The 14867-nt window shown below is 43.3% G+C and overlaps 1 protein-coding gene across 2 annotated transcripts in view; it reads right to left on the minus strand.

Moving 5' to 3' along the window:
• Window positions 1-1792: 1792 nt before the first annotated feature.
• ARV1 (ARV1 homolog, fatty acid homeostasis modulator) overlaps window positions 1793-14867 on the minus strand; it is a 38762-nt gene continuing 25687 nt past the window's right edge. The window contains exons 3-6 of one of the 2 annotated variants that reach the window (XM_056567367.1): window positions 10806-10925; window positions 6788-6941; window positions 4219-4443; window positions 1793-2153 (exon numbers count right to left, since the gene is read on the minus strand). In XM_056567367.1, coding sequence (XP_056423342.1) covers window positions 2059-2153; window positions 4219-4443; window positions 6788-6941; window positions 10806-10925 — 594 coding nt within the window. In that variant the 3' untranslated portion in view covers window positions 1793-2058. The remainder of the gene's footprint in view (window positions 2154-4218; window positions 4444-6787; window positions 6942-10805; window positions 10926-14867) is intronic. The other variant, XM_056567366.1, reaches the window with a different exon arrangement.

The following is a 14867-nucleotide window of genomic DNA, read 5'->3' on the forward strand; positions in this document are numbered from 1 at the left end:
GAAAAACTCGGCTTATACTCGAGTATATATACGGTATATACACAGTGGTAGATATAAATAAAAGTGTGTGTGCCAGAGTTTTGGTGCACGTATTATACAGATTTTTTAACTAGTCAAAAAGAATGCAGATATGCACCATGCTGGACAAAGGGGCTTTGCTTAATGAAAAGTGGGGCTTCAAGAAAATGGGACATGACCACACTGCTAAACCTTTGCCCAGAATATCCCTGTCTGTAGCCGGTGCTCCAAAATCATCACATGCAATGTCTTCATAGACAGCAATGCAGTCCGGTGGAATTCGGCCCAAAAAAATAAAAAATGATTGTAGCTCAGCAATTTGTGGCCGGGACATCGCTATGGCCAATGACTGCTGAGCCACAGCATGACTCCTTGACTATGAGGAACACAGACACAATTTGTTAATATACAGTATATCTCAATTTTATCTGCAACAGGAAACAATACATGATCTATTATGAATAAAAGGAGGAGTAGAGCGATTTTAATTTTTTTTTTTAATTTTCTTTTTAGTGTACCTTTCATTATTTAAAAACAATTATGAAACCTTTTGCATACACATTGCAGCATGGACTATTATTAGCTGATGTTTTCGCTGATCTGGCAGGCATGGAGTTTTCAGATGTTTTTTTCTGATTAAAAGTAAAAATTAATTTGTCATGCTGCACATTTTCCATAAATCCTCTGGCTGTGCAGGGAGGGGGTGGTTCATTTGACCTAATGAGACCAACATACTCACCTGGCTAGGCTCCAGCAACCAAACGCTTAAACAGCTTAGACTCATAAGTGGCTTGGTGACAGTTCACACTATGTTCAGTTTTGATGTGCTTTCTTATTCAAAATGCATTTAGAGAAATAATTCCATGAGGTGAGTGATTAGACCTATTGTGATTAAGTCTTTAGGCTGTGTTCAAACGTTGCATTTTTACTGTGATTTACGAAGTTGTGGTACAATAGCACCTTTTTGTTGCAATTTTGGGAAAATGTTAGCAAAAACTGAAACACAACAAGAAACGCAATGTGTGAACACAGCCTTCGTAGATATATCTACTATATATCCTGATCCCATAGCAATAGCAGCAGTATACATATCTAAGTGGGGAGGGGTCTGCAAACTAGCAGAAGGGATCTAATAGGTGGTGTGGTTTACAGTAAGTCAGCTGACCTAGGACTTGACATACAAGTAAATTTCAGTGGGTCAGATTGGTGATCACATGACTATCACATGAAGTAAGAATACGGAAATGCATAGATGCAGCTGTGCTGGAATGAAACAAATTACGGTATATGACTAGTGATGGTGAGGGTGCCTGACATGGGCAAAAAATAATAAATTTATACGGTGTTTCTTTAAGCAAAAGGGTGATTGTGAGCTGTCATATGAATGTTTTTACTTCAATGTATCCGTGTAGGATTATAGGGGAAAATAATACATCGTAAAAGAGTAGTATAGGGAGGGTAGGAGGGAGCAGAGAGTCTACACCTGTATTTATCTTTGGTGACCAGATCTTGCCAGGGTTATAAGGGGTTTTCTGGGCATTTTACATGAATGGCCTATCCTCAGTTGCAGCTCTGGTTTGCGCACCATGAATGGCCAGAAGCAGCCGCCTCTATTCATTGTGTATTGGTGGCGCCAGGTTACTGCAGCTCAGCTCCCATTTATTTCAGCTGCACCCGGGTGTACCACTACACAATGATATAACACAAACTGCTTCTGGCTGTATTTATTATTGTGTAACATTCATGGCCTTTGTTGTGGATGCCTGGAAATCCCTTTTAAAATGGCTGCCTGTGGTTAAATGTGCAGCTCTGAATTGCAAACTGGCACTTTAACAAGAAAAAAAAAACAGTACATAAATGTATCATTTATTAACATCTGTAAAAACATAGAAACATTGTATCAGTTTGGTAAGGTTTAGACAATAACAAAATAAATATTTAGTATTTGAAAAAGTTCGTATTGCTTTCCCCCCCAAACACAACCTGCTCAGAAGGTCAATCAAATTCCTATTTAGTTGTTGCACGCTATATGCACGTTTACTATACAGCCCATTGAACAGAGGACAGCGCATTTTCCAAGAGCAGTCCACAAGCAATAGCGATCAGTGATACGGCTCGACTCACATTCAAAGTCACTAAAGGAAAGAAAAACAAGTTATTATTACACAATATGTAAGAATGATATCTAGTAATGCTGCATAAGGTTTTACATCTGCGCTAGCTTTCATTGTTTTGCTCCATGATAGAAACAGATAAACATAAACAATAGTGGCCTTAAATTCTTAACATGATGGGCACTGTCAGCGCTCAATAAATACCACTGGCTTTAGAGGGGTCCATCAGGTTTCAGTCATGGGGTTCAGCATCTTAGCGTTGTATTATTACGTCCAGTATTTTTTGATAGAATCAGCACAGATATTTCTAATGGAAACTTTGAAGCAAAATCTGAACAAAATCGAAACGACAGAAAAGCGAGCCATACGTACAAAACAGCCTCAGATCTCAAAGCTTTACAATGAAGCAATGGTTTACAGGATAAGGGATAAGTATCTGATCGTGGGGTCGTCCAACCGCTAAGACCCCCTGCTCTCTCCTGCCCGGCATCCCGGCTCGCCATATGCATGGAGCAACCTCCTCTCTGTGCACGGATTACGTTCAACAGGCAGGCCCCCTTTATGTATCTCTATTGAAGAGCCTGAGATACAGGAGCGATGCATCTCCGGCTCTTCCACAGAGATGAATGGGGGGGGGCGTGTCAGTCACCGTTTTGTGCGGTGGTCAACACAGCTCTGTGCACGGAAAAGTGGCTGCTCTATGCATGGGAGCTAGAATAAAAAATAGAGCAGGAAGCGCTCCCTAGTGTGATACCGTAAGGTGTACAGGTAACGCAGAATGTGAATGTGCGCTTACCAAGTCGGGTTGTACTACGTCCAAGTACAATCATGGATAAGAGTGCATAGAGTGTGAAGTTCCAGCAGCCACTCCACCTTTCACAGATAACAGATCCAGACCAATTTCCTCCAAAATGGGCAGAGTCAGGAAGGCGCTTGAAACCGAGGTGAGGGTAAAACTTCTACTTTATTCCCATAATGCAACGTGTTTCGCGGAGGTTCCGCGGAAGCGGAACCTCCGCGAAACGCGTTGCATTATGGGAATAAAGTAGAAGTTTTACCCTCACCTCGGTTTCAAGCACCTTCCTGACTCTGCCTATTTTGGAGGAAACTGGCCAAAAGATCACGGGGGGGGGGGGGGGGGGGGGGGGGGGGAGGTTCCAGCGGTCAGACACTTATCCTCTATTCTGTTGATAGAGGATAAATTGTTACAGGCCACGTCACGGCCACGCCCCCTCAATGCAAGTCTATGGGAGGGGGCGTGACAGCCATCACGCCCCCTACCATAGACTAGCATTGAGGGGGCATGGCCGTGACGTCACGAGCCTCCGACCCACATTGCCAGTCATCCGGCACGGAGCGAAGTTCGCTCTGTGCACCGGATGTCTGGGGTGTCGCAGCCAAGATCGGGGGGATCCCCAGTGGCGGGACCCCCACGATCAGACATCTTATAACCCTATCCAAAGGATATCTAGGGGTGGAGTACCCCTTTAAATACCAGAGTTCCCCTTTAAGTGGGTCAAAACCTGTCAAGTTGCTTTAAGAGGTTTATCAGGCCTTTAAAATAATTTAAAAATACTGGATGTGTTACAAATTTGTAAATCTACTGATTTCCTGGTACCAGGCTGGGGCCTGTTTTTCTGATACAGCAGTGATGCCTCCGCAATTCTGACGCCACAGCTGCAGCTAGCGAATGCTATGGCCACATGTTGCACAGATATGTCACCGATGCAGCAGTGCAAGCAAAGACCAGTATAGCAGTGGTATACAATTCTTTATCCACATAGAAATGCTTATGATTGGAGTTTGTTTTTCTGTTTATTCACATTTGTGGTGATATATTTTAGCAACTATTAAGAGTTACATTTTCGGCACTTCAAGTTTGGGATTTATAAGAAAATAGAAGGATGGCTTTGGATGACTTGTATATCTGTAACAGTGTATAGTAAATGAATGGATGCGCTTGGTAATATGACTTGGCTATATAAACGACTGCATCTTGGCTGAATGTTCAGAAGGAAAGCGGCTTAGTGTTCCCTGTCTAATGTAGCTGTCCATGTAGGGAAAAGGAAAGAAAAATATCATTTACCTCGGATTGCTTGAGTATTTGATGTAAGAACAAAAAGCGTGATAAGCCGCAGACCCAGCGGGGTGTAATCGTGTTCCCAAATAACGGCAGGAATCAGCAGCAGTTTCCCATAACTGGACAGCAAAAGAGCTTTCAGGAGAAAAGCAAACTCTGAATAGGACTTAAAAGTCTTCCGCTTCACCAGGAACAAAACAATGAAGATTCCTATGAGGAACGCTGCCTGTTCTGTGGGGAAAAAAGGCAGTATGTCACGCATTAATATGTTCCATTTTACATTTTCTTTTTTCTCTACATTCCCTACCTAACAATAAATATTAAAAGGCTTTTTTCATATAAACAAGTAAAATTGAACGCCCCCAATCCCCCCCCCCCCCCCCCCCCACCCCCCCCCCCCCGCCCGCCCCAAACCTCCTTTAAACATACAGCTAAATGCAGGGAAGCAGGTTTTAACAAGGTCTATATTAGAGCTGGGCGGTGGCGGTATGACCAAAAATATTTTTGTGAGTTATGGCAGTTCCATGGTATGTAACATCATTTCCCCCCCCCCCCCCCCCCCCCCCCACCAGTTTATCAGCACCGCTCTCCTCGTTCTCTCCTCGTTCTCGCTGGAAATCTGTACTGTACTACATATTCCTGTGCCCAGGCTGCAAAAATAAAAAATTCAACTTTAACTCCCCTTAACGGCCTAACGCTGGGGATGTGAACATCACAGAGCCGTCAGCCTATCACCGGCCGCAGAGATGTTCCGCCTCGGTTGGTGATAGGCTGAGCGCACTGTCATGTAAGAAGCAGGCCGGCACTTTTTTCCTCCTCACCTTTTAAAAATCTTAACCCTTTCAATTTTGCACCTAAAAATTCATATGAGGGCTTATTTTTTGCGCAATCAATTCTACTTTGTAATGACATCAGTAATATTACCCAAAAATCTACGGCGAAACAGGAAAAAAAATCATTGTGCGACAAAATTGAAGAAAAAACACAATTTTGAAAAATTTTGGGGCTTCCATTTCTACGCCGTACATTTTTCGGTAAAAATGACACCTTATCTTTATTCTGTAGGTCCATAAGATTAAAATGATACCCTACTTATATAGGTTTGATTTTGTGGTACTTTTGGAAAAAATCATAACTAAATATACGAAAATTAATACATTTAAATGGGCACTGTCATGAAGTAAAAAAAATTGATATGTTGTAGTACTTAAGTACTACAACATATCTCTAATATACTTTTATACTTTAATTAAAAAAAGTGATTTTAAACCAGTTTAAAATAAATTTTAAATTCAGCCACTAGGGGTCGCCCTCCTAGTGGCCGAATGCATTCGGCAGTGACGTCACTACAGAATTTCGACTCATTTAAGCCTGGCAATGAGTCAAAATCCAGTCACTGCGGTGCTCGCTCCCGCCTGTCAATCAAACAGGCGAAAGCGAGCGCGCCGATAGCTGGGGCTGCGCGCATTGGCCAGCTCCGCTGGCCTAACCCCCACCCCCCTCCGTGCACGAGCGGGGTCCCTGTGCCCACTAGCAGTGTCAAATGTGCCCCCCGCGAGCGCTACCATCACCGCTAGCGGGGTCCCTGTGCCCACTAGCGGTGTCACAAGAATGCCGAGCGCAAGCGCAGCTCTGTTCCCCGCGCGCAGCTAATGTAGTACTGCGCATGCGCAGTACTACGCAAATAGCGTAGGGCCAACACCAGGCTCCTAGCGCTGCCTACGTTAGCCCAACACTATTTGCGTAGTGCTGCGCCTGCGCAGTACTATGTTAGCCGCACGCGAGGCTTTTAAATCTGTTCCCGTACCCTGAGAGCTTACAGGGACGGGGAACAGAGCCGCGCTCGGCATTTTTGGGACACCGCTAGTGGGCACAGGGACCCCGCTAGCGGTGATAGTAGCGATCGCGGGAGGCATTCTTGTGACACCGCTGGGAGGAAAAAAACGATATCAGGTTCTGTATACCGCCAAGCACTAGGCATGAGTGTTATTTATCTAATAGGGTGCCTCCAGCTGTTTCACAACTACAATTCTCAGCATGGCCTGACAGCTAATAGCAATCATGGCATGCTGGGAGTTGTAGTTGGGAAACAGCTGGAGACACCTTATTAGATAAATAACACTCATGCATAGACTATCTGAGGGCTGAAGCAAGCGCCCAGCAAGGCGTCAGTGATGTCGCACCTGTTGGGAAGCGCTGCTTCCTGCCCTGCTTTATAGAGCAGATTTAGAAGCACTAAATCTGCTCTATTAAAGCGATAAAAAAAAAAAATTTTAAGCCAGGTAGGGGGTTAGGGCTAGATTACTACTAGGTAGGGACATATTAGATTATATAGTACTTGGTGGGAGCTACACTTTAAAATTGTCCTCTTACCCCTACAACATTTTTTTTCTCCGCGTACGGGGTGGTATGAGAGCTATTTTTTTGAGCCATGATCTTAAGTTTTAATCAAAACCATTTTTGTTTTCATCTGACTTTTTGATCGCTTTATATTCCTTTTTTTATGGTATAAAAAGTATATGAAAATAAGGCTTGAGGTGGATGGTATCTGCTACATAGTATAGAATGACTGTACCCAGAGCAGCTATCCCAAACTGCTTATAGAAATCCCATTCCTTGGCGTATCTGATAATGTCTTCTGGGTCCGTGTGGTTGCTGGATCCTGGCAGCTGTCGCCACCTGGTGTAAGCTTCGCAGAGTAGACAGAATATGCACAGCTTGCCATGAATCTAGTGAGTAAATAAGGAGATTTTCTTATTTGAACAATCCAGGTAACGGATAGAACTACAGATGCTTTAAGAGAGTTTTCCTGAACAACTATAATGTATAGCGTAGCAACATGTAAATAACATAGTAGATGACAGCAGAAAAAAGATGGCAGGCCATCTTGTATGCCCATTTACTGGTGCATATACAGTGTATTCGAAAAGTCTTCACACTTGTTCACAATTTGTTATGTTGCAGGCTTGTGCTAAAGGACAGTAACATAGTTGTCCCTAAGCCACTCCTGTGTTGTCTTGGCTGTGTCTCAGCTACTGAAAAATGCCCCACAGCACAATGCAGCCTCCACCATGCCTCACTGTAGGGATGGCATTGGGCAGATTATGAGCAGTGCCTGGTTTCCTCTAGACATGACACTTAGAATTGCGGCCAAAAATATTTTTTTTCCATCAGATCAGAGAATCTTGTTTCTTAAAGTCTAAGGGTCCTTTAGCTGCTTTTTTAGCAAACGTCAGACAGTTTTGATGTGTCTTTTACGGAGTAGAGGCTTCTTTCTGACCACTCTGTCATTAAGGCCAGATTGTGGAGGCTGCAATGATGGTTGGTCTTCAGTAAATGTCTCCCATCTGCACACAGACTCTTTGGCGCCAAGCAAGAGTGACTATTGGGCAGGTATTTCCAGAAACCGAAACTAGTATTGGTATCAGGGCCGATACTATCCAACTGCATGGTATCGGGGACTCGTTTAATGTCCCCGATACCATGTCCGATACCTGCGGCAGCTCTGCTGCCCCGTTCTCCCATCTGCATCATGGCGTTCCATGGAGGAGCATGTGACACACACGTCACTCCACCTCTTCCACTGCGCCCAGTGTAACGCTAGAGAGTAAGCAGAGTGACATATATGTCACATGCTCCTCCATAGGATGCCTTGATGCGTCCTATGGAGGAGGATGGGGCAGCGGAATGGCAACACCAGACAGAGGACAGCCGCCGGTGAGCTGTCTACAAGGGTGGGGGCTGCGGTCTACAGGGTGGCTGTTACTAATGTCTACAGGGGGGGGGGGGGGGGGGGACCTGCTGTCTAAAGGGGGGGGAGGCTGCTATCTAAAAGGGGGGCTTCTGTCTACAGGGGGTGCCTGCTCTCTAAAGGGGGGGGGGGGGCCTGGTGTCTACAGTGGGGGCCTGCGGTTTACAAGGGGGGCTGTGGTCTGCAGGGGAGCTGCTACTAATGTCTACAGGGGGCTGCAACTAATGTCTGCAAGGGCATACTACCTACTATTGAAGGCAATCTTACAGCAGAGTCACCTGCACTAACACTTGAATTTTTAGGTAGATAGTGCAGGTGACCCGGTTTCTACCACTGCTCACCATGTGGTCATAGGCCTCGCCGCCAATGCAAATTCCCTGTTCTGCCCAATGGAGAAGAGAGAAATCTTGGCTCATACTACAGCAGCCGCCTCCATTGTACACAACAAGGACCCACATATCAGCACGGTAAGCAGTGCTACGAACCGGGTCACCCAGGTGTCGGACTCCCTTTAAAATAAAAATACTCATACTTGGTATCGGCAAGTACTAGAATTTGAGTATAGGTAGTCTGTCATAAAAAATGGTATCTGGACATCCCTACTATTGGGTTCCTTGCCACCTCTCTTACCAACTTGTTAGTTAGTTTGCCATTCTCTTACAATTTCTTACTTTGGTGGGACAGCCAGATCTAGGAAGAGTCCTCGTTGTTCTAAACTTCTTCCATTTAAGAATAATGGAGGCGATTGTGCCCCTGTAAACTTTCAGGGCAGCTGAAACATTTTTTAACCCTTCTCCAGATCTGTGCATCCACACAATCCTGCCACAGCGCTCTACAGGCTTTTTCTTTTTTTAATAAATTAGCAAAAATTCAGTTTTTACATTCTATTATGGGGTATTGAGCGCAGAATCATGGTAGGGACTTGTCTAACAGGCTGTTTTCATTTTTATTTTCTATCTGTAACTTTGTGCAAACTGTGGCAAAAAAAGAAACAACAGTGTAGTGTAGGTGACTGAATTGGAGGCCAAAAAAAAGCGACAAAAATGTGACCTGTGAATAGGCCCTGGAGCAGAGATGCATTGCTGGCCTCTGCACTATGACATGTTCACAATGAATGGATTTACTGAGGAATTTCTATGAGGATTCAATATGGAAAATCCAAAGTAAACTACAGAGCAAAGAAAGTAGATGTTACAGAACACACATACATATAAAGCAAACTTTAGATTGATGTTTATTGTCACACATGTCAATAAAATATCTGCTGCCTCTGCGTATGTGGTCTCTGTTCTCTCATGCACATCGGAGGAGGCATAAATCACATTATCTAAGTAGAGTTGTTCTATAAATGGTAGAAGTATTTATAGTAAGTGTTTTCTAGGCAGAAATGTCACCCAGACATATGTACAGGAGTTCCTAAAGTGTATATACAGTAGAGGCGGCCTATTCTGCAGCGCTGCACAGATCTTTATTGTTAATTTTAACAGCCCTCTCCAGCAACATATGTAAAATGTTTAAAGAGTACCTGTCACCAAATTAAACTTTTAATATATTGTTCCTTATGTTAGTATAAGACACTTTGCTACTTACTTGCTGTTAAAATTCTCAACCTTTATATGTTTTTAATATGATTGAAAAAAAAAACGGCCACTAGGTGGCTCTGTTCTTTTCCCAAACTGTTAATTTGGTCTCCACCTGAACTTGCAGAAGTCCAAACTCAGGAAGTACAGTAGTCCCTCAAGTTACAATATTAATTGGTTCCAGGACGACCATGTATGTTGAAACCATGTATGTTGAAACCATTGTATGTTGAGACCAGAACTCTATGGAAACCTGGTAATTGGTTCTGAAACCACCAAAATGTCATCTAAAAATAGGAAAAAGTGAGAATTAAAGAATAATAAGTAGATAACTAATACAGATAAAGCAAATCCTTACATATAAAAGTAAGAAAGATCTACTGGGAGCTGTAAATTACTGTCTATTTCAGTGTTTCCCAACCAGGGCGCCTCCAGATGTTGCAAACCTACAACTCCCAGCATGCCCGGACAGCCGAAGGCTGTCCGGGCATGCTGGGAGTTGTAGTTTTGCAACAGCTGGAGGCGCCCTGGTTGGGAAACACTGGTCTATGTAGAGGACAGAAGCTTCTTCAGGGTGCTGTACAGAACACGCAGTGTCCTAAAAAAAGGAAAATGGAGCCGCCCTCACCTGATGTCCAAAGGAGCAGGTAACCCTGGCAGAGGTAAAGAGTACAGAACATGTAATACCTCCCTGTACTGTAGAGGGCGCTACCAGACACCAGTCAGTGCATACACTTTAGGAATACACGGGTTTTACCAGTGAAATATCCATTCTAATTGGTCGGTTCTTCCAGCCATTGACATGTTTAGCAAGATTCAATAGCATTGTATGTTGAGTCTGGTTTCAAGTTACACTGGTCCAGAAAAGACCATTGTATGTTGAAACTATTGTATGTTGAGGCCATTGTAAGTTGAGGGATCACTGTACGTGCGGGGCATGGTGAGGCACAGCTCTCCCAGGCTTCAGTGCTGTCGCCCCTGCTGGGGAATGCCCACTTTCTCCTGCCAGAGCGCACAAAATTTAGGCAAGGGGAAAGGTATGATACACAACTTTTTACAGGTCAGAATTTTTTTTTTTAGGGCAGGATGGGTGTTAGGTGTAGTAAGTGAATATAATCTGAGTTAGTTTAGAAAATATGGTTTGAGGACAGGTACTCTTTAAATCCCGGAACACCCCTATAAATGTTGTTGTGCCATGCTGGCGGTTGCTTACAATTATCATCTAAAAATAGCTCTATCCATTAGACTGTTGTGTGACTTACATTTATTGCTGTATTGAACAGGATGTGCCTATAGGCCTGGACTTTGCATAGCATAGCATTGATCAGGATGATGACAGGATCATATTCAATGTACTTGTCCACAGGTTTCTGGCAGGTTTTCTACATTTAAAAAAAGGAATACAAATTTTTAGTCAAGTTAAAATACAATAACAGTCAAGTGTCATTAAAAAGATTCATGTGTCACAGTTAATTGTCTTTACAGTAATAAACCTTATAGAACTACACTATTGCTATATTGGCCTTCACATCCCAATCTGGCCCCAATCGTCCTGAGTCTTACATGCCGTACAATGCTCCACGGGAAAGGAATATGCAAAGTAGCTCATTTTTAGAAGGGAAACAACTTTACAGCTCTACAGTGCCACCTACTGGAGGTCAGAATTTTATAGGGCAAATCCAAAATAAATCCACAGTGCATCAAATACCAAAACGTATTGAAATCCACACTGCTGATCTACATTATGTGCCACTTCGCTGCAGAATCATCAACAAAGGATTCATAGTGGATTTGGGGGGGAATTTACTAAAGGGTTTAGAGCCTTTTTTGGTGTGGAAAAGCTGCAGAAAGGTCTCTGTTGCACAAAACTTGTACAACATTTTGCTAAAGTGATTTTGACAAAAATGACTTTGGTACACACTTTTGGTTTTTCACTTTGAAGTGATCTGGAGCCCATCATCTGGAGCCCATGATTTGTCACAAATCTACATCAGCTTAGACCCTGCGTACAAAACTGGCTGTGGAGAGCACGAGCCCTGCTTGTCCTGCCCTCACTTCCTGTATTTTGTCTCCTGACAGACACACACAGGCAGTAGCTGCGCAGGACCGCAGCGGAGGGACCGTGAGGCCGGTAACGGGAAACGTCGGAAGGTGAGTTAAAGTTTATTTTGTTTATTTTTGAAGCCTGTGCAACGTTATTTGTAGTACAGTACAGATTTCTAGTGCTGGCGGCCTGCAACTCATAGGAGGATTAACAGAGGAGCGCTTGCGGGTGACATGATGTGGGGACAGCGCAGCTGATAATTCATTGGGGGGGGCGGAAGAAAAGCAAAACAGCGCTCGCGGGTCACATATAATTAGTTCCCCGATGCGGGGACAGCGAGCTGCGGCGGATAATTCACTCATTCGGGGGGGGGGGGGGGGGGGGAGGGACCCAACCGGTATTGCGGTATGGGCAAAATTCATATCGTGCAGGAAAAAAAATTCGGTATTCGGTATGAACTGGTATACCGCTCAGCACTACGCTTGCTAATAAAACTCACTTATGAGGATATGAAAAGTGTAAAAAAAAAAGTCCTCTTAACCCCTTAAAGGGGTATTCCAGGCAAAAACTTTTTTTATATATCAACTGGCTCCGGAAAGTTAAACAGATTTGTAAATTGCTTCTATTAAAAAATCTTAATCCTTCCAATAGTTATTAGCTTCTGAAGTTTTCTGTCTAACTGCTCAATGATGATGTCACGTCCCGGGAGCTGTGCATGAAGGGAAAATATCCCCATAGGAGCTGCACAGCTCCTGGGACGTGAGTCATCAGAAAGCAGTTAGACAGAAAACAACAACTCAACTCCAGAAGCTAATAACTATTGGAAGGATTAAGATTTTTTAATAGAAGTAATTTACAAATCTGTTTAACTTTCCGGAGCCAGTTGATGTGTAAAAAAAAGTTTTGGCCTGGAATACCCCTTTAAGGACTCAGCCCTTTTCATCTTAAGTACTCAGCCCTTTTTTGCAATTCAGACCACTGTCACTTTATGCATTAATAACTCTGGGATGCATTCACCGTTTTTTTTTTCATGACATATTCTACTTTAACATAGTGGTAAATTTTCAGCGTTACTTGCATCCTTTCTTGGTGTAAAATCCTAAATTTTAAGAAAATATTTACAAATATTTATTTACAAATACAATGGCCCTCATTTACTATTGCAAACCAGGCATGTTTTGTCAGGTTATGCGCCAGATTCTGTCGCATTGCGCCAGAAATTCCGTCTGCGCCAGATTTTGCACCAGAATTGAAAAAACCCCGACTAACTCTCCATTTTGCTAAGAAAACCTGAAAAGGGGGCGTGGCCACTGGGAAAAGGGTACAGGGTCTCCGAAAAGGGGTGTGTTCCTGACATTTAAAAAACAAACAAAAAAAACAACATATTTACTAAGGTTTCCACATAAAATGTGGTGGATTTGAGCTGAGGAAAACCAGACAGATCAGAGCATGTGTAAAAAAAGGAAAGTGTAGGGAAAGTGGAAAATGTAGGGAAACCTTAGTAAATACCGTGGAAAATAAATTGTAGGGAATTAAAACCCACAAAGAAACCTACACTCCACTCTTAGTAAATCAGGGCCAATATGTCTACTTCATGGTGGGGTATCAAAAAGTTGACATGTTTTTACTTTTGAAGACATTAGAGGGCTTTAAATTGTAGCCGCAATTTTCTAAATTTTCACAAAAATTTAAAAATCTGAATTTTTCAGGGACCAATTAAGTTTGAAGTGGATTTGAGGGGCCTTTCTGTGAAAATACCCCATAAATGACTACATTATAGAAACTACACCCCTTAAAGTATTCAAAATGACATTCAGAAAGTTTGTTAACTCTTTAGGTGTTTCACAAGAATAGCAGCAAAGTGGAGGAGAAAAGACAAAATCTGCATTTTTTTACACTAACATGTTCTTGTAGGCCCTTTTTTTTTTTTTTTTTTTTTCATTTTTAAAAGTGGTATTAGGTGAAAAAGCCCCCCAAAATGTGTAGCCCAATTTCTCTCGAGTATGGAAATACCTCATATGTTGACATAAAGTGCTCTGTGGGCTCACAACATGGCTCAAGAGGGAAAGAGCAACTGTGGGATTTTTTAAAACAAATTTTGCTGTCATGGTTTTTGGGGGCCATGTTGCATTTAGGAAGTTTAGGAACAGCAAAATAACCCCCACATGGCATACTATTTTGGAAACTACACCCCTCAAGGAACGTAATGAGGGGTATAGTTAACCTTAACACCTCACAGGTGTTTGACTACTTTGTGTTGAAGTTGGATGTGAAAATGGAAAATTAGATTTTTAACACTAAAATGTTGATGTTACCTCAAATTTTTCTATTTCTCAAGGGGTAATAGGTGAAAATGGACCCCTAAATTTGAAGCCCAATTTCTCCCGTTTAAGAAAATGCCCCATTTGTGGACATTAAGTGCTCTGCTGGCGCACTACAATGCTGAGAAGAGAAGGAGCAAAATTTGTCTTTTTGAGAGAGAATTTTGCTGAAATGTTTTTTTTTTTTTTTTGGGGGGGGGGGGGGGGGGTCATGTTGCATTTAGAAAGTCCCCTGGGTGCCAGAACAGCAAAAATAAAAAAAACTATTGGCATATTATTTTGGAAACTACACCCCTAAGGGAATGTAACAAGGGGTATAGTGAACCTTAACACTTCCCAGGTTGCATTGAAGTTGGACGTGAAAATGGAAAATTAGATTTTTAACACTAAAATGATTGTATTACCCCAAATTTTTCTTTTTCACAAGGGGTAATAGGTGAAAATGGAACCAAAAATTTGAAGCCCAATATCTCCAGATCAGTGATTTCCGACCGCGGAGCCGCGGCACACGTGTGTGGTTCGGCACTGCCCGTGGTGCCGCATGATTTTGCCGTGATTTTTTTTTTTTTTTAAATGTCCTACCGAGGCCTGCGCGCTTATGACTGATGGCGCTGGGGGGAGGGGAAGGGAAGCCTACGTGCGCACTGCGCACACAGCTTCCCCCTCTCCCTTGCAGCGCAGTGAGCCGAAAATGGTGCCCTGGGGCAGAACGAGCTGCATTTGCGCCGGACTCCCGTGCCTGCCGTGGAACTGCAAGCTGCGCGGGCCGGCTTGCTTAAGGTACCGTACCCTTTCCACCCCTCTGTTACCCCTTCTCAACCCTGTTCAAACCTCCCCCCCACCACCACCGTCACCCAGGTCCACCCTCTACCCCCTCCGTCACTCATGTCCACCCCACCTGTCATCCATGTCCGCCTTGTCCATCTTCCTGTCCATCCCTGTCACCCACGTCCATCCCC

This window comes from Hyla sarda, chromosome 3, assembly GCF_029499605.1.
Source record: "Hyla sarda isolate aHylSar1 chromosome 3, aHylSar1.hap1, whole genome shotgun sequence".
Taxonomy (NCBI): domain Eukaryota; kingdom Metazoa; phylum Chordata; class Amphibia; order Anura; family Hylidae; genus Hyla; species Hyla sarda.